The sequence below is a fragment of the Coregonus clupeaformis genome, chromosome 19 (genome assembly GCF_020615455.1).
Source record: "Coregonus clupeaformis isolate EN_2021a chromosome 19, ASM2061545v1, whole genome shotgun sequence".
NCBI classification, from domain to species: Eukaryota; Metazoa; Chordata; class Actinopteri; order Salmoniformes; family Salmonidae; genus Coregonus; species Coregonus clupeaformis.
In genome coordinates, this window is record NC_059210.1 from 27,472,376 (window position 1) to 27,492,425 (window position 20,050).

The following is a 20,050-nucleotide window of genomic DNA, read 5'->3' on the forward strand; positions in this document are numbered from 1 at the left end:
CTAATTCGGGGTGTAGCCCAACCTGAACTCAAACTCGGGTCCCTGGAGCCGTCAGTCCAACATCTTTACCACAAAAGGGTTGAACTGCTTGACGAGGTTGCTGGGTGTTGTACTTCGGTCACTACAATCAACACTGTACATGCAGAGTACTGTTAACAGGCAGTGTAATGTTCTGACCTCTGAAGCTTAGGTAGTCCTCGTTGACCTGGATCATGAACTCTCCATACACGTCCCGGAACACTCCACTGTACACCCAGTCTGACACAAATCTACACACACAGAGAACAGGATCAGTCAGGCGGACAACCAGGCCAGGACAGGTTGTTTACAAGCATCTCGAACGCGTTTTGGTGATGCAGGTTCCATGTGGGATAGGTGAGACAGATCAGCGGACATTGTCAGTGTGATGTCTCAGACAAAGGCTGGGATGACTGACTGACCGTGTGTAGGGCTCACAGCTGCTCTTCAGCAGGGACAGCAGCACGGGGTAGTTCTCATTGCTGCAGTTGCTCTGGGCCTCGTTGTACAGGTAGGAGAGCAGCTTCACACCCTGAAGAAGACAAGATACTGGCTGATTTAAACTATTGAGTTACATACACTTCTAAATGTCTGAGACAAACAGACAGAGAGTGTGAGTATGCATACAGAAAGGAGGGTGGTGTATCAGAGGGGTGTAATGTAACTTACCACAGGGAAGGTAGCCTTGCCCACACCAGATGCCCCATCCACACAGCACAACTCGGACAAATACCTACAACACAGAATAAACAGGAGCCTGACTGGGGGACACTACACAGCGTAACACTGCGTCAATTCCTAAAATATAGCTATTAGTTGAAAATAGATCAACTATCCTAAACAATGCACATGCAATTGGTTGGAATGACATTTAGTGACTACATACAGTCTTGTAGGAATTCAGTGTTAGTTAGATGATCAAGTTTAGGGAACTGTGTGCCTAATTTCATGGTGGTTATTGACCTGTGAGTAAGGGTCTTACCTGAGCTGCCGGCCCACCTTGCGGAACAGGAAGCCGATGGTGAGCAGGCTGAGGGTGGGAGGGGTGCTGAGGACACAGGCCCGGTAGTAATGCAGGTACTTACGCAGCCCACCTGTAAACGCCTGAGAGAAAGACATACATGGACATATTTACAGTGCCTTGCAAAAGTATTCATCCCCATTGGCATTTTCCTATTTTGTTGCATTACAACCTGTAATTTAAACAGATTTTTATTTGGATTTCATGTAATGGACATACACAAAATAGTCAAAATTGGTGAAGTGAAATAAAAAATAAAAACATTCTAAAGAAAATTCTAAAAAATTAATAAAGGAAAAGTGGTGCGTGCATATGTATTCACCCCCTTTGCTATGAAGCCCCTAAATAAGATCTGGTGCAACCAATTACCTTCAGAAGTCACATAATTAGTTAAATAAAGTCCACCTGTGTGCAATCTAAGTGTCACACAGGTGGACTTTATTTCAGTGTCACATGATCTCAGTATATATACACCTGTTCTGAAAGGCCCCAGAGTCTGCAACACCACTAAGCAAGGGGCACAACCAAGCAAGCGGCACCATGAAGACCAAGGAGCTCTCCAAACAGGTCAGGGACAATGTTGTGGAGAAGTACAGATGAGGGTTGGGTTATAAAAGAATATCCGAAACTTTGAACATCCCACGGAGCACCATTAAATTCATTAATAAAAAATTGAAAGAATATGGCACCACAACAAACCGGCCAAGAGAGGGCCGCCCACCAAAACTCACGGACCAGGCAAGGAGGGCATTAATCAGAGAGGCAACAAAGAGACCAAAGATAACCCTGAAGGAGCTGCAAAGCTCCACAGCGGAGATTGGAGTACTGTCCATAGGACCACTTTAAGCCGTACACTCCACAGAGCTGGGCATATGGAAGAGTGGCCAGAAAAAGGCCACTGCTTAGAGAAATAAATAATCAAACACGTTTGATGTGGGAGACTCCCCAAACATATGGAAGAAGGTACTCTGGTCAGATGAGACTAAAATTGAGCTTTTTGGCCATCATGGAAAACACTGTCTGGCGCAAACCCAACGCCTCTCATCACCCCGAGAACACCAACATTTTTATTTTGCTTTCAGCCAATAAGCATTCAGGGCTCGAACCACCCATTTATAATGCATTATAACCACATCATAATGCCTTTACCTGTAGGCTTTAAGTAAAGTGTTACCCATGGCTATTCCTTAATGTCTTACTTTAAAAGGCCTTGAAACCCCACCACACCAGATAATTCCCCCTATTTACATTTTACATTTTAGTCATTTAGCAGACGCTCTTATCCAGAGCGACTTACAGTTAGTGAGTGCATACATTATCCAGTAACGATTGAAGGACCATACCTGGAAGACTAGGCCTCTCTTGTGGGCACTCTGCAGAACGAAGCGGCTGAGCCTCAGGTAATGGGTGCCATACTGAGCCAGCTCGCTAAGCAAACGAGACACACTCTCCGGTGACGCTCCCGACACACACACTCCGGGTCGAACGTCAAAGTTTACACACACCTGGAGAAAGAGAACAAATGGAATCCGTTATCTAATTAAGTGATAATGCCCAAGAAGCCAGTGTTTGGAGGATATATTGGCATGGGTGTTGCTAGGCCCGAGACGAAGTAAACTAGCTGCACTTCGTTTCGTTGTACCTTTTTTCAATTGATATTTCTTTGTATATATCCATACAAATTATGCAAGCTGATTCATGATTTTGACTGGCTGAGAAACGCTGCCTGCCTGTCTCGTCCCGACTCGTGACACGTTCATTACTATGGGACAGCTAGAGAACGAATTTGCATATTGAAACAATTTTGCAAATGTCGGAGAGACAGACAGCAAGATTTATACAAATCTCAGCTGTTGAAAACTAAGTGTTAGTCTAAAAGAAATGTGAGATAATATCTAGATGCTTTTTATAGTGGAGATCAAGTTTATAAATTGCCTGGCTGGGCTGATGAGACAGTGGATTGTGCAGTCAAATGGAATAGAGTAAATAGGCATTTTAACATCATAGATTTAGCCGGTGGTAACTTGTGGAATAGACACCGGCTGGAATGTGGTTTTAACCAATCAGCATTCAGGATTAGAACCACCCGTTGTATAACATGCTATATATATATATATATTTACTGCAAATCTGTATATTACATATCCTATACACCAAACTAAATAAAGTAGTATGTAGACTACTACCAGAGTGAAGGTAATAGGGGTACAGTACCTGGTTGAGGGGGAAGGTAGTAGACGCCACCCCAATCAGTACATTAAGTAGGTCGCTGACCAGCTGTGTCTGACAGTCCAGAGGCAGGGGCAGGAGGGGCGAGGGGGGTGCAGAGCAGACCACCCTCATCTCCCCCTCCCACAGCCTGTAGAGCTGGTCAAAAGCCTCCCTGCCCCCCTCCGTCAGGTAGGGGGCTTCCCTCTTCCCTGGTGGGCTGGTGGGAGAAACAGAGTTTATGCTTGATTAACAACATTATTCTGGAATCTATACATTTAAGAGACCTGTAGCCCCTACAACAGAGAAACTTTAAATTGTTGGTGTGTACCATTCTAACATCTTACGCCATTTCCATCTAAAAGGACCAATGAGCACCAACGTGAAGTTCAAAGGATCATGTCAAATTGGGTGTCAAATGAAAGCTAAGAGTCTATATATTTGAGAAATTAAGGCATACATATATTTGTAAATTTTTTCCCATAATACAAATGAGGAACAAGCAAAGGCTTTGATTTCTGGTCAAACAGATAGAAAAAGGCATCTTAGAAAACATCTACCAGAAAAGTCTTAAAAATGTATTAGAAATACATCAAAACACAATTATGAAATAAAGACCTCCGCCAACTAATATCAACACTTATATTTAGTTTTGGATAAATGATTTACCTTCGGTAAATTTAAGAAACATTGCCTTGTGCCTTGTTACCAAAAACCCACATATCTTTAAGATATTTCCTAATTTCTTTCCCTCATGAGGATAATGAAAGTTCACAGAAGTAACAAGTAAAGGTAGACCTACCAATTAGTCAGTTTGTTATTGAATTATTAAGTGATTAAAGTTTAGAATTCCCAAAAAATCTGTTATGTTATTAATGCAATTGAATCGCCTACAATGGGAAATCAGTCACAAACCACAGTTGGGTCACCTGCTACTATCCTCCCTTCAACTGGCATACTGTCATGTTCAACTTATAACTGTTCTATAAGCTCAGGTAAGACCGTTACTCACAGGTCAACAACCACCATGCAATTAGGCACACAGTTCCCTAAACTCGATCACTAAATGTCATTCTAACCAATTGCCTGTGCATTGTTTAGGATAGTTGATCGAATTTTCACCTGCTACTGTCCTCCCTTCAACTGGTATACTGTTATGTTCAGTTTATAACTGGGGTTTTTTATTCCTCTTTCTGTCATCTGGTGGTCAAAGCAAGACTGTGACAACAGTCTGGGCCCGGTTGCTTTAACGATGCATCTTTCCTACAAAGGCAGATGTAACATACGTTTCCCAAAACACCACGCAGAGAAAACGGTCGCAAAGTGCGTCGTTGGAGCATGCATCGATACTAATAGGATCGAAAGAAAGGCAGTGCTGCTCTCAGATCAGCTTTCTCAATTAAAACCTTAACATTATAATTATTTTACAATACTGAGGACGGATTAACCCCTAGAGAGATATTACCACCATGGCTGCAAATATTGAGGCGGCTTATTGTAATGCTAACCCAATAGAAATGCACTGAATCACTGATTTGGCACATCATTGCGCACATGTTAGGCTACACATCATGAAATATAGTGAGAAATTACAGAATATAACTCAATTTATTGAACATAAAATGTATTTCAATATGATTGAAATAGGCCTGTAGCCTACTGTATTTACTGTAGAAAACATTAAGAACACCTTCCTAATATTGAGTTGTGCACCTGCCCTCAGAACAGCCTCAATTCGTCGGGGCATGGACCCTACAAGGTGTCGAAAGCATTCCACAGGGATGCTGGCCCATGTTGACTCCAATGCTTCCCACAGTTATGTCAAGTTGGCTGGATGTCCTTTGGGTGGTGGACCATTCTTGATACACACGGGAAACTGTTGAGATGAAAAACCTAGCAGCGTTGCAGTTCTTGACACAAACCGATGCGCCTGGCTAGGGCTGTTGCAGTGACCGTATTTCCACCACACCGGCGGTCACGAGTAGCTCAGGTGGTAGAGCATGGCGCTTGCAACGCCAGGGTTGTGGGTTCAATTCCCATGGGAGCCAGTATGAAAAAAATAATGTATGCACTCACTAACTGTAAGTCGCTCTGGATAAGAGCGTCTGCTAAATTACAAAAAAATTACACATTACCGTTTAGTCACGGTAATTAGGCTTCTCCAAGCTCTGATGTTAATGCTGGTCATTAATAGCCTACCAAACTGCCTGGTACTCAGCACTCTATTGTCCCTCTAATCACTCTGTTTGATTAGATTAAGCACATTGCTTATATTTACAATAGGAGTTGAATGCACCAATTTGTAAGTCGCTCTGGATAAGAGCATCTTCTAAATGACTTAAATGTAAATGAGTATAGCCTACCTGGCTGGCATGAAAATAAACCACGGGGAAAAGCGTTCTCCATTCGCTATTTAAGTGCATAGATTACATGTCTTTTTTCCCGCTGCCCCTGTTTCGATACAGGTGCATGATAATGGTCCATTCTAAATCAAAACAAAATGTCACACATATTATTTAGTATATGTAAAGACAAGATTAAATCAAGAATAGTCTGATTGGTGACAATATTAGCCTATCACTTGTGAATGATGCCCAGCATAAGAAACAATGCCTTTCTTTGCCACTTGTTCGAATCATAGTCGCACACCTCATGTAGCCTAGCCCATAGGCCTATATGTTTTAATAAGGTTTGTATCACAACTAAAGTGGCCAAATAACTTCTTAAAATGAAGCACATTAATCCGCTTTACAAGGGGTGTAGAGTCTAAATAGAATATATAAGCAGCACGTGAGTTTCAAGTTTGGGGGAGATAATTTGCGGTCACTTTTGATAATGGTGTTTTCCGCTAATGGAACATTCGCACTTATAGCCTACTGCCATGTGCGCATTGCTGCGCTTATAACGTGAAGAAATAGCCTAATAGTTTATCAACATTTTAAGCTAAACGTTCTGATCTGTTGGTCAGCCACATTGCATAAAACATGTTTTTTGATGCTAGTGGCTGTAATAATTTGGGATCTATCGAATCCCACAACTGTCCCAGACTATGTTTGGAATATTTATTCTCGCACAGAATGTCAACTTTTGTACTATGGGGGATAGTAGATTGACATAGGCTAGTGCTTTTGCTGTTCGTTAGGCCTACTCATCTTGTGGGCTGACGAAAAGTAAATGTGGACAGTTCTTCCAATATCTTCAATATGCGCCTCGGAATTGGATAAGGACGCGTGCAGTTGCGTCCCGGATGTGTCTATCTTAACTGTGAGAAAGACCACGTGACGGAGAGCCGTGTGAGTGAGTGACGCAGCACACTCAGGGAGAAGAACACAACGCAAAAGGCATGGATTTTAGGGTGCATTACGGCCACAAAGAGGATGCCGGCGTGAAATTCAAGGCATTATCAAGTGCTTGTCAAATTGTGAATGAGAGACTATTGGAGTGTGTACAGCCTGCGCAAAAAACAAAGCAGAGCTCATGCCTTTCAAGTGACTTTTTTCAAATCATCATTAAAATAATAATAATATGCCATATAGCAGACGCTTTTATCCAAAGCGATTTACAGTCATGCGTGCATACATTTTGTGTATGGGTGGTCCCGGGGATCGAACCCACTACCTTGGCGTTACAAGCGCCGTGCTCTACCAGCTGAGCTACAGAGGACCAATATGCAGCATTACAATGTATTAAAAATCTAAACATATAGCCAAACGTTTGTAGAACAACTAAAGTTACATTAATAACTCTAAATAAAGCATATAGGAGTAGCTATTTCTTTGTTAACCGCTCAACACAGAATAGCCGCATGTGTGCACTCCATCAAATAGTTAGGAGAAAATATTTATATTTTATTCAGCTTTGTTCAATTGTATTCTTCATACTATAAGATAATGCCATGGAAATATACGCAAATCTTCTCTGCTAAATTAACTTGTGTAGCCCACAGCCAACTCAGAGTATGCTATAATGTTTTTCTGAAATAGACTACATTTTCTTCATATCATGCTTCTTTAGACCTGTCTAAAATAAATAATGGATTTATTGTGAATGTGTAGGCTATATTACATGGATTTATTATACTTTTTTAAATGGCTTGTGGGCTATGTGTGTAAGCCAGGAGATGCTAAATGTGTTTATGTTAATTAACGGTCAATTACCGTGAGACAGACAGTTATTTACTTGACAATCACCAGCTGACAAAAGTTTTTGACCGCCACAGCCCTACGCCTGTCACCTACTACCATACCCCATTCAAAGGCACTTAAATCTTTTGTCTTGCCCATTCACCCTCTGAATGGCACACATAATCCATGTCTCAATTGCCAAGTCTTAAATCCTTCTTTAACCTGTCTCCTCCACTTCATCTACACTGATTTAAGTGGATTTAACAAGTGACATCAATAAGGAATCATAGCTTTCACATGGATTCACCTGGTCAGTCTATGTCATGGAAAGATAATATTTTGTACACCAAATGTATATTTTAATGCAGTCATCTTGGTTTTCATTCGAAGCATCTTTTTATTCATTGCTTGTTTGTATCAATTGGAAAGACATCTCAACTTTGTATTTGTAGTCAACTTTATTCTGAAGATATCGGCGGTTGCCGGTCACAGAGAGACAGAAAAACCATGTGCTCCCTACTGCTGGACAGGTTGTATTTATTTGAAAGATAGGGATTACAGTGGCTTGCGAAAGTATTCACCCCACTTGGCATTTTTCCTATTTTGTTGCCTTACAACCTGGAATTAAAATTGTTTTTTTTAGGGGTTTGTATCATTTGATTTACACAACATGCCTACCACTTTGAAGATACAAAATAACAGAAAACTTTAGTGTGCATAACTATTCACCCCCCAAAGTCAATACTTTGTAGAGCCAAACTTTTGCAGCAATTACAGCTGCAAGTATCTTGGGGTATGTCTCTATAAGCTTGGTGTACAGCAATCTTTAAGTCATACCCCAGATTCTCAATTGGATTGAGGTCTGGGCATTGACTAGGCCATTCCAAGACATTTATATGTTTCCCCTTAAACCACTCTAGTGTTGCTTTAGCAGTATGCTTAGGGTCATTGTCCTGCTGGAAGGTGAACCTCCGTCCCAGTCTCAAATCTCTGGAAGACTGAAACAGGTTTCCCTCAAGAATTTCCCTGTATTTAGTGCCATCCATAATTCCTTCAATTCTGACCAGTTTCCCAGTCCCTGCCGATGAAAAACATCCCCACAGCATGATGCTGCCACCACCATGCTTCACTGTGGAGAAGGTGTTCTCGGGGTGATGAGCAGTGTTGGGTTTGCGCCAGACATTGCGTTTTTTACTTGATGGCCAAAAAGCTCAATTTTAGTCTCATCTGACCAGAGTACCTTCTTCCATATGTTTGGGGAGTCTCCCACATGCCTTTTGGCGAACACCAAATGTGTTTGCTTATTTTTTTCTTTAAGCAATGGCTTTTTTCTGGCCACTCTTCCGTAAAGCCCAGCTCTGTGGGGTGTACGGCTTAAAGTGGTCCTATGGACAGATACTCCAATCTCCGCTGTGGAGCTTTGCAGCTCCTTTAGGGTTATCTTTGGTCTCTTTGTTGCCTCTCTGATTAATTCCCTCCTTGCCTGGTCCGTGAATTTTTGTGGGCGGCCCTATCTTGGCAGGTTTGTTGTGGTGCCATATTCTTTCTATTTTTAATAATGGATTTAATGGTGCTCCGTGGGATGTTCAAAGTTTCGGATATTTTTTTATAACCCAACCCCGATCTGTACTTCTCCATAACTTTGTCCCTGACCTGTTTGGAGAGCTCCTTGGTCTTCATGGTGCCGCTTGCTTAGTGGTGCCCCTTGCTTAGTGGTGTTACAGACTCTGGGGCCTTTCAGAACAGGTGTATATATACTGAGATCATGTGACAGATCATGTAACACTTAGATTGCACACAGGTGGACTTTATTTAACTAATTATGTAACTTCTGAAGGTAATTGGTTGCACCAGATCTTATTTAGGGGCTTCATAGCAAAGGAGGTGAATACATATGCATGCACCACTTTTCCGTATTATTATTTTTTTTTAATAGAATTTCTTGAAACAAGTAATTTTTTTCATTTCACTTCACCAATTTGGACTATTCTGTGTATGTCCATTACATGAAATCCAAATAAAAACCATTTAAATTACAGGTTGTAATGCAACAAAATAGGAAAAACGCCAAGGGGGATGAATACTTTTGCAAGGCACTGTATGTGCAATAAATAGCTTGTTTCCTAGGTTAGGGATGATGTGCAATAAATAGCTTGTTTCCTAGGTTAGGGATGATGTGCAATAAATAGCTTGTTTCCTAGGTTAGGGATTATGTGCAATAAATGGCTTGTTTCCTAGGTTAGGGATTATGTGCAATAAATAGCTTGTTTCCTAGGTTAGGGATTATGTGCAATAAATAGCTTGTTTCCTAGGTTAGGGATGCATAATGGCGCCAGAGGAGATGGCTGCCGTTTTACATCTCCTAACCAATTGTGCTATCGTGTGTGTTTTTTCGCGTTATTTGTAACTTATTTTGTACATAATGTTTCTGCCACTGTCTCTTATGATCGAAAAGAGGTTCTGGATATCAGGACAGCGATTACTCACCTTGTACTGGACAAATATTTTTTCTTTAACGAGTCGGACGCAAAGGATTTACTTCAGACACCTGACAAGGCCCAAATCCCCGTAATTCGCAGGAGAAACAGACAGAGATATCGGGGACGTAGGTCAGGGTGCCTTGTAAGGATCCGATGGCGAGTGGGTAATCTGCCTCTACCATCACTCTTATTAGCCAACCTACAATCATTGGATAACAAAATAGACGAGCTACGATCACGAATATCCTACCAACGGGACATTAAAGTCGTGGCTGAACGACGACATCGATAACATACAGCTGGCGGGGTTTATGCTGCATCGGCAAGATAGAACAGTCACCTCAAGTAAGACAAGGGATGGGGGTCTGTGTATATTTCTAAACAACAGCTGGTGCACAAAATCTAATATTAAGGAAGTCTCTAGGTTTTGCTCGCCTGAGTTAGAGTATCTTATGATAAGCTGTAGACCACACTATTTACCAAGAGTTTTCATCTATATTTTTCGTAGCTGTCTAGTTACCACCACAAACCGATGCTGGCACTAACACCGCACTCAGTGAGCTGTATAAGGCCATAAGTAAACAGGAAAACACTCATCCAAAGGCGGCATTCCTAGTGGCCGGGGACTTTAATGCAGGGAAACTTAAATCCATTTTACCTCATTTCTACCAGCATGTTAAATGTGCAACCAGAGGAAAAAAAAAACTCTAGACCACCTTTACTCCACACACAGAGACTCGTACAAAGCTCTCCCTCGCCCTCCATTTGGCAAATCTGAGCATAATTCTATCCTCCTGATTCCTGCTTACAAGCAAAAACTAAAGCAGGAAGCAGCAGTGACTTGGTCAATAAAGAAGTGGTCAGATGATGCAGATGCTAAGCTACAGGACTGTTTTGCTAGCACAGACTGTAATATGTTCCGGGATTCTTCCGATGGCATTGAGGAGTACACATCAGTCACAGGCTTCATCAATAAGTGCATCGATGACGTCATACCCACAGTAACTGTACGTACCCCAACCAGAAGCCATTGATTACAGGCAACATCTGCACTGAGCTAAAGGGTAGAGCTGCCGCTTTCACGGAGTGGGACTCTAACCCGGACGCTTATAAGAAATCCCGCTATGCCCTCCGACGAACCATTAAACAGGCAAAGCGTCAATACAGGACTAAGATTGAATCGTACTACACCGGCTCCAACGCTCGTCGGATGTGGCAGGGCTTGCAAACTATTACAGACTACAAAGGGAAGCACAGCCGCGAGCTGCCCAGTGACACGAGCCTACCAGACGAGCTAAATTACTTCTATGCTCACTTCGAGGCAAGCAACACTGAAGCATTCATGAGAGCATCAACTATTCCGGACGACTGTGTGATCACGCTCTCCATAGCCGATGTGAGTAAGACCTTTAAACAGGTCAACATTCACAAGGTCGCAGGGCCAGACGGATTACCAGGACATGTACTCCGAGCATGCGCTGACCAACTTGCAAGTGTCTTCATTTTCAACCTGTCCCTGACTGAGTCTGTAATACCAACATGTTTCAAGCAGACCACCATAGTCCCTGTGCCCAAGAACACTAAGGTAACAGGCCTAAATGACTACAGACCCGTAACACTCACGTCTGTAGCCATGAAGTGCTTTGAAAGGCTGTTCATGGCTCACATCAACACCATTATCCCAGAAACCTTAGACCCACTCCAATATGCATACCGCCCCAACAGATCCACAGATGATGCAATCTCTATTGCACTCCACACTGCCCTTTCTCACCTGGACAAAAGGAACACCTACGTGAGAATGCTATTCATCGACTACAGCTCAACGTTCAACACAATAGTGCCCTCAAAGCTCATCATTAAGCTAAGGACCCTGGGACTAAACACCTCCTCTGCAACTGGATCCTGGACTTCCTGACGGGCCGCCCCCAAGTGGTAAGGGTAGGTAACAACACATCTGCCACGCTAATCCTCAACACGGGGGCCCCTCAGGGGTGTGTGCTCAGTCCCCTCCTGTACTTCTTGTTCACCCATGACTGCATGGCCAGGCACGACTCCAACACCATCATTAAGTTTGCCGACGACACAACAGTGGTAGGCCTGATCACCGACAACGACGAGACAGCCTATAGGGAGGAAGTCAGAGACCTGGCCGTGTGGTGCCAGGATAACAACCTCTCCCTCAACGTGATTAAGACAAAGGAGATAATTGTGGACTACAGGAAAAGGAGGACCGAGCACGCCCCCATTCTCATCGACGGGGATGTAGTGGAGCAGGTTGAGAGATTCAAGTTCCTTGGTGTCCACCACCAACAAACTATCATGGTCCAAACACACCAAGACAGTCGTGAAGAGGGCACGACAAAGCCTATTCCCCCTCAGGAGTCTGAAAAGATTTGGCATGGGTCCTCAGATTCTCAAAAAATTATACAGCTGCACCATCGAGATCATCCTGACTGGTTGCATCACTGCCTGGTATGGCAACTGCTCGGCCTCCGACCGCAAGGCACTACAGAGGGTAGAGCGTAAGGCCCAGTACTTCACTGGGGCCAAGCTTCCTGCCATCCAGGACCTCTATACCAGGCGGTGTCAGAGGAAGGCCCTAAAAATTGTCAAAGACTCCAGCCACCCTAGTCATAGACTGTTCTCTCTGCTACCGCACGGCAAGCGGTACCAGAGCTCCAAGTCTATGTCCAAAAGGCTTCTTAACAGCTTCTACCCTCAAGACATAAGACTCCTGAACAGCTAATCAAATGGCTACCCGGACTATTTGCATTGTCCCCCCCCCACCCACCTCCTCTTTTACGCTGCTGCCACTCTCTGTTTATTATCTATGCATAGTCACTCTCCCTACATGTCCATATTACGTAAATTACCTCGACTAAGCTGTGCCCCCGCACATTGACTCTGTACCGGTACCCCCTTATATAGCCTCGCTACTGTTATTTTACTGCTGCTCTTTATTTTTATTTATTTTTTACTTATCACAAATTTTTCTTAAAACTGCATTGTTGGTTAAGGGCTTGTAAGTAAGCATTTCACTGTAAGGTCTACACCTGTTGTATTCGGCGCATGTGACAAATAACATTTTATTTGATGTGCAATAAATAGCTTGTTTTCTAGGTTAGGGATTATGTGCAATAAATAGCTTGTTTTCTAGGTTAGGCATTATGTGCAATAAATAGCTTGTTTCCTAGGTTAGGGATGTTGTGCAATGAATAGGTAGTTTTTTTAAGTTAGGGAAATGTGCTTTTAAGTGCCACTTTTTAGGATGTCAATATACTGTAAATGAATGTAGTGTGGTTGTTTGTAATTGTGTCTTGCCTTTTAAATCATTATATGTGTTATTTGTTTTTACCATTGAGGTCCACTTTGTAAACAAGTGTTTTAATTATCACTTTTAAATTCTATCCTCTGGGTTCGCAGTGTACATTTTGTTGTCTTTTACCCAAATAAATCCAATCCAGTCCGCCCTTGTCGGACCAAATCTGAACCAATCATAGAGGTCTATGTTACACAAGTTTGGACAGTACAGCACAGTAGAGAACAGTACAGTAAAGAAAAGTACAGTAGTACTGTACAGCACTGTAATAGAGTTCAGTACAGTAGTGCACACTAGAGTAAAGTTTAATGTACTGTACATATCTATTTACTGTACTCTAATGTACTGTACTGAACTCTACTTTACTGTACTCTACTGTGATGTCGTAACTTGTGAAACATAGACGTCTATGATTCTTCTGATTTTGTCTGTCCGGACCAACCAAATGTGGTCTTGTTTGGGGGCGGAGCTCATTACAAAAATAACCAGTGTGTAGAATAATACACAAATATGCAAAATAAGTATATTGCATATTTCTACCTTTGTGTACCTAATTCCGTTAAAGTAATTTCGTTACCTGATGTAAAGTCACTTCACCTACTGTAGTTTAGTAACCAAAATGTTTTTAGACTTTTTCTTTACTCAAGGTGTCATATCATAGCTGACACCCGATTCTTTCTGCAGACATTTTTGAATTTTAATTCAGAGCAGATATTTAACAGAGTTTTTGGAAAACGTGGTCGCATAACCTGAGGGAGAGTTTACCGTAATTCTGTTACCAAACTTTGCATCTGCACAGTTCTTCCAGTAAATGTATTTTTGTGACATTTTCTGTGTAAATTGTTGAAAGTATTCCTTGTTAAACTTATAAATTGTTTTTGTTTGTAATCCGTTACCGTGGAATTGCCCCCCAGCTATATGTTTCAGTCTTTCAAATACTTTTGGATCCCTCCCTTACCAGCCAACAGACTCCCAGCAGCGGCGTCTCCCAGGCTCAAAAGTCCTCAGGGCTTCCCAGACATCAAGCTCTGGGCTGGGGCTGGGCTCTGACTGGGAGTCTGGGGTCAGGTTGGAGGCTGACTGGAAGCCCTCATCTTCTAACAGGTCCAAACAAGGTGGCACCTGGTTAGAGCACCAACAAGAGATAATTGATTATAATGACTAATCATCCAGTGCTAATAAGTACAAATCAATTGGGTCTGACATATTGATTACAGTACTTTTTACCATTGTCAAAAAACAACCACTCATATTGACAAAGAAGCACTTTAACCAAATTAACTGAAATTCGTCATACACCCACTCATATCAGTGTCAGTCTTACCCGTATGGCTAGCCCAGTGACATCAGCGTTGCTGGGCAGAGGAGGCAGGTCCAGCCTGATGTCCAGGTCTGAGGTACGGGAGTGCTGCAGGGCTCCAAACAGAGACATCCTGGTCTCCTTCTCAAACCTCTCCTCTACGTCTGACCTCCTCCTAAGAGCCAGCAGGCCGGTGCCCGGAGGAGCGTCCATCAGACCCAGAGTCCCACACAGACCCTTCAGGGATCCCCACTCTTCCCCACACATCAGGGCCCAGGCCCGGGCCTCCAGCCTCTGCAGCTCCTCGCTCTGGTACCCCCCCAGCGGAGGCCTCCTCAGCACGGGCCTCTCCCTGCGCATGTAGTCCCTGCTGAAGGAGGCCGGGGGTGGGGGTGCAGAGCCAGTCAGCTGCACCAGGAGCTCCAGCACAGAGTCCAGCTCCTTCAGACCCGAGGCGGCCCCCTCACCTAGCCTCCCCAGCTGCTCCTCCAGCCTCTCGGCCTCGTCCTGGCACCCCGCCACACGCAAGTCAAAGGACATCATAAGTAGCTTGTTTCTGGGCGGAGTGATGGACGTGGCACTAGGTACTGACAAGGACCCTTTCGGGGAGCCCTCCTGGAACAGTTTGGACAGCAGGGCCCCGTAGGCACGCTTTCTGAGGGTGCGGCGGACCCCCTCTCGGGACACCCCTCCTAGAGCACGACGTTTCCATGACACCCCAGTGAGGCTGCTGTCACACAGGGAGCCCAGCAGTTCAGTGATGCTGTTGCTGTTACTGCTACTGTTGTGACTGCCAGATTTTAGGCAGACATCTGGGCTGGAGTACATGGTTGTAGCTTGTTATGTCAGTTGATGTGATTGATTACTTCTGACCTATGGATAAAGATTTTTTTAAAACATTTTTACAACACTTGAAGATACTGTAGTGTAGTTTGAGAGTTGAGAGTCAGTGCAACATGATCATTTCGAAATCAAGCTAGCTCCAGTGCATTTGGAAAGTATTCAGACCCCTTCACTTTTTCCACATTTTGTTACATTACAGCGTTATTCTAAAATTGATCAATCTACACACAATATCCCATAATGACAAAGCAAAAACAGGTTTTTAGAAATTTTTGCAAATGTGTTCAAAATAAAAAAATTCAATACCTTATTTAGATAAGTATTCAGACCCTTTGCAATGAGCCTTGAAATTGAGCTCAGGTGCATCCTGTTTCTATTGATCATCCTTGAGATGTTTCTACAACTTGGAGTCCACCTGTGGTAAATTCAATTGATTGGACATGATTTGGAAAGGCAAACACCGGTCTATATAAGGTCCCACAGTTGACAGTGTATGTCAGAGCAAAATCCAAGCCATGAGGTTGAAGGAATTGTCCGTAAAGCTCAGAGACAGGATTGTGTCGAGGCACCGATCTGGGGAAGGGTACCAAAAATTGTCTGCAGCATTGAAGCAAGAACACAGTGGCCTCCATCATTCTTACATGGAAGAAGTTTAGAACCACCAAGACTCTTCCTAGAGCTGGCCGCCCGGCCAAACTGAGCAATCGGGGGAGAAGGGCCTTCGTCAGGGAGGTGACCAAGAACCCGATGGTCACTCTGACAGAGCTCCAGAGTTCCTCTGTGGAGATGGGAGAACCTTCCAGAAGGACAACCATTTCTGCAGCACTCCACCAATCAGGCCTTTATGGTAGAGTGGCCAGACGGAAGCCACTCCTCAGTAAAAGGCATATGACAGCCCGCTTGGAGTTTGACAAAATGCACCTAAAAGACTCTCAGACCATGAGAAACAAGATTCTCTGGTCTGATGAAACCAAGATTGAACTCTTTGGCCTGCACGCCAACTGTCAAGTCTGGAGGAAACCAGGCACCGCTTATCACCTGGCCAATGCCATCCCTATGGTGAAGCATGATGGTGGCAGCATCATGCTGTGGGGATGTTTTTCAGGCGGCAGGGACTGGGAGACTAGTCAGGATCGAGGGAAAGCTGAACGGAGCAAAGTACAGAGAGATCCTTGATGAAAACCTGCTCCAGAGCGCTCAGGACCTCAGACTGGGGCGAAGGTTCACCTTCCAACAGGACAACGACCCTAAGCACACAGCCAAGACAATGCAGGAGTGGCTTCGGGACAAGTCTCTGAATGCCCTTGAGTGGCCCAGCCAGAGCCCTGACTTGAACCCGATCCAACACCTCTGGAGAGATCTGAAAATAGCTGTGCAGTGATGCTCCCCATCCAACCTGACAGAATTTGAGAGGGTCTGCAGAGAAGAATGGGATTAACTCCCCAAATACAGGTGTGCCAAACTTCATCATACCCAAGAAGACTCAAGGCTGTAATTGGTGCCAAAGGTGCTTCAACAAAGTACTGTGTAAAGCGGTCTGAATACTTATGTAAATATTGTGATATTTCCGGTTTTATTTTAAAAATACAATTGCAAAAATGTGGTTAAAAACGGTTTTTGCTTTGTCAAAAACAGTGGGGGGGGGGACTATTTAATCCGTTTTAGAATAAGCCTGTAACGTAACAAAATGTGGAAAAGTCAAGGGGTCTGAATACTTTCCGAATGCACTGTAGATATGTTTATGTGGGTGGGTAGGTAGGCTGCATATTTAATGACAGCACTAGCTTACGTTAGCCGAGTACAATGGGCTAGTAGCTAGCTATGGTAGCTAATATGAATAGCTAGCTAGCAAGGTTAGCTGCAACTAGCTGGCGACTCCCTAACGACACAGTAAACAAGTCAGCACTGCAAGCTAACATTAGCTGCCTGGGTAGCTAGGCTAGCGTTGAGCAAAATGCACCGAGCTGGCAAAATAACTACGTATAGGCATGCTAGCAAAGTGTATTGCATAATAATGTATAGCTAGCTAGCAGGCTGGCTAATGTTAGCTACCTTCAACTCATATATTGGTTTTCGGTTGTGCCCCCTCCTTCCATGATGATGTTGGTGCTGTTAGCTAGTTCTGACAGTAACCGAGGGACCGCTTCGTTTTTAGTAAGTTAGCTAGCTAGATGTCCGAGTATACTTGTTACTTGCCTCAGTTTAATGCATACTAGCCATCTACTTTCTGTAGCTCATCAGAATACGTTTTAAAACAAAAATGTACGTTATTTTGTCTATATCATGTACATCCACCTACTAACTACTCAACTACCGGGTAGCTACACGTTGGACCCGCCCACTCAATCTATGATTGGACAAAATACCAGATTAGGCTATTTCATTGGTTAACTCCTTTACACCTGTATGAAATACTTCCGGTAACAATGATTGCGCGCTAAAATACAACCGACAGACAAGTCGAAGACGGTGTTTAGTGTCAGCCCCAGTTCCACCGCATCAAATAAACAGTACAGAGGAAATCAAGACGAAAACATCGCCATTTCTTGGACTGTTTCAGTACCAGTGGAGGCTGGTGGGAGGAGCTACAGGAGGACAGGCTCATTGTAATGGCTAGAATGGAGTCAAACATGCGGTTTCCATATGTTTGATACCATTCCATGAATTCCATTCCAGCCATTACAATGAGCCCATCCTCCTATAGCTCATCCCACCAGCCGCCACAGTTCAGTAGTTTCTTTGAGCCCAAGGATTTGAGAAGTCACACATGCAAACCAGAGGAGGCTGGTGGGGGGAACTATGGGAGGACAGGGTCATTGAATGGTATTAATTAACACCTCCCGAGTGGCACAGTGGTCTAAGGCACTGCATCGCAGTGCTAGCTGTGCCACTAGAGATCCTGGTTCGAATCCAGGCTTTGTCGTAGCCGGCCGTGACCGGGAGACCCATGGGGCGGCGCACAATTGGCCCAGCGTCGTCTAGGGTAGGGGAGGGAATGGCCGGCAGGGATGTAGCTCAGTTGGTAGAGCATGGCGTTTGCAACGCCAGGGTTGTGGGTTCGATTCCCACGGGGGGCCAGTATGAAAAATAAAAAATAATGTATGCACTCACTAACTGTAAGTCGCTCTGGATAAGAGCGTCTGCTAAATGACTAAAATGTAATTCAGCGTTTTCCCAAACTCGGTGCACGTTTCGGTTTTTGCCCTAACACTACACAGCTGATTACAATTATCAAAGCTTGGTGATTAGTTGATTATTTGATTCAGCTGTGTAGTGCTAGGGCAAAAACCAAAATGTGCACCCCTTGAGGACCGAGTTTGGGAAACCCTGTATTAATTGAAAGGTATCAAACGTATGAAAACCACGTTTGACCCATACTATTAATTCCATTCCAGCCATTAATATGAGCCCCTCCTCCTATAGTTCCTCCTACCAGACTCATCTGAGGCAAACTCTGCTCAGATTGCAGTGAGAATTGTATTTATTTGTATCACAGGAGAGAAGCCGTACCACTGCTCCCTGTGTGAGCCAAGTTTTTCTCAGTTCCAGCATCTAAGGGCACACCTACAGTAGTGACAGAGAAGCCTTATCATTGCTTCCAGTGTTGGAAGAGTTTTTCTTGGTATTCTTACATAAAGAAACACCAGCAAATTGTCAGTTAACGAAAAACTCAACAAAACAAGTCTGGAATTGAATAAGTGCTTCGCTGCATCAGACAACTAGTCATACTAACACACAGTGGTGTAAAGTACTTAAGTAAAAATACTTTAAAGTACTACTAAAGCCGTTTTTTTGGGTATCTGTACTTTACTATTTATATTTTTGACAACTTTTACTTCACTACATTCCTAAAGAAAATAATGTACTTTTTACTCCATACATTTTCCCTGACACCCTAAAGTACTCGTTACATTTTGAATGGCTAGCAGGACAGGAAAATTGTCAAATTCATGCATTTATCAAGAGAACATCCCTGGTCATCTCGATTGCCTCTGATCTGGTGGACTCACTAAACACAAATGCTTTGTTTGTAAATTATGTCTGAGTGTTGGAGTGTGCCCCTGGCAATCCGTAAGTAAATAAAAAAACAAGAAAATGGTGCCGTCTGGTTTGCTTAATATAGGGAATTTGAAATTATTTATACTTTTACTTTCAAAACGTAAGTATATTTTAGCAATTACATGTACTTTTGATACTTAAGTGTATTTAAAACCAAAAACCTTTAGACTTTTACTAAAGTAGTATTTTACTGGGTGACTTTCACTTTTACTTGAGTAATTTTCTATTAAGGTATCTTTACTTTTACTCAAGTATGACAATTGGGTACTTTTCCCACCACTGCTAACACAAGGCAGTAGTCGCACTCACATACATACCCCCCCCCAAAAAAGAACAGATTCTCCAAAGAACAGAATCGGTTTGAGATTAATTTACTTCATGGTTGTGATCAGTTCTAGAAGTCAGTACTTTATTGTATTAATATGAAGAGGAATTTGTTTATGCAAAATTAATTTGGTTACATGAAATAAATCATTTAAAATAAGAAATCCTTCCTTTCTTTTACTTAGGCATAACTGCCTCCTTACCGACACGTTTAGTTCATGATACAGCCATAGTGAAGGGCCACACTGTATTCATTGCGGAGGGAAATCTCAAAGTAGCTATGAATCAATTACATTATATTTGGCAAACTTCCATATGTAAGGACAAAATGTTTTGGGGTGGGGCTAGTGA

General features: G+C 43.2%; 1 protein-coding gene across 1 annotated transcript in view; it reads right to left on the reverse strand.

Moving 5' to 3' along the window:
- Positions 1-17,642, reverse strand: part of tubgcp6 (tubulin, gamma complex associated protein 6) — a 35,288-nt gene extending 17,646 nt beyond the window's left edge. The window contains exons 1-9 of the mRNA XM_041837156.2: positions 17,369-17,642; positions 14,498-15,346; positions 14,132-14,295; positions 3,254-3,467; positions 2,383-2,544; positions 1,001-1,122; positions 688-751; positions 441-550; positions 178-269 (exon numbers count right to left, since the gene is read on the reverse strand). Of these exons, the coding sequence (XP_041693090.1) occupies positions 178-269; positions 441-550; positions 688-751; positions 1,001-1,122; positions 2,383-2,544; positions 3,254-3,467; positions 14,132-14,295; positions 14,498-15,301 (1,732 nt within the window). The 5' untranslated portion in view covers positions 15,302-15,346; positions 17,369-17,642. The remainder of the gene's footprint in view (positions 1-177; positions 270-440; positions 551-687; positions 752-1,000; positions 1,123-2,382; positions 2,545-3,253; positions 3,468-14,131; positions 14,296-14,497; positions 15,347-17,368) is intronic.
- Positions 17,643-20,050: the final 2,408 nt, after the last annotated feature.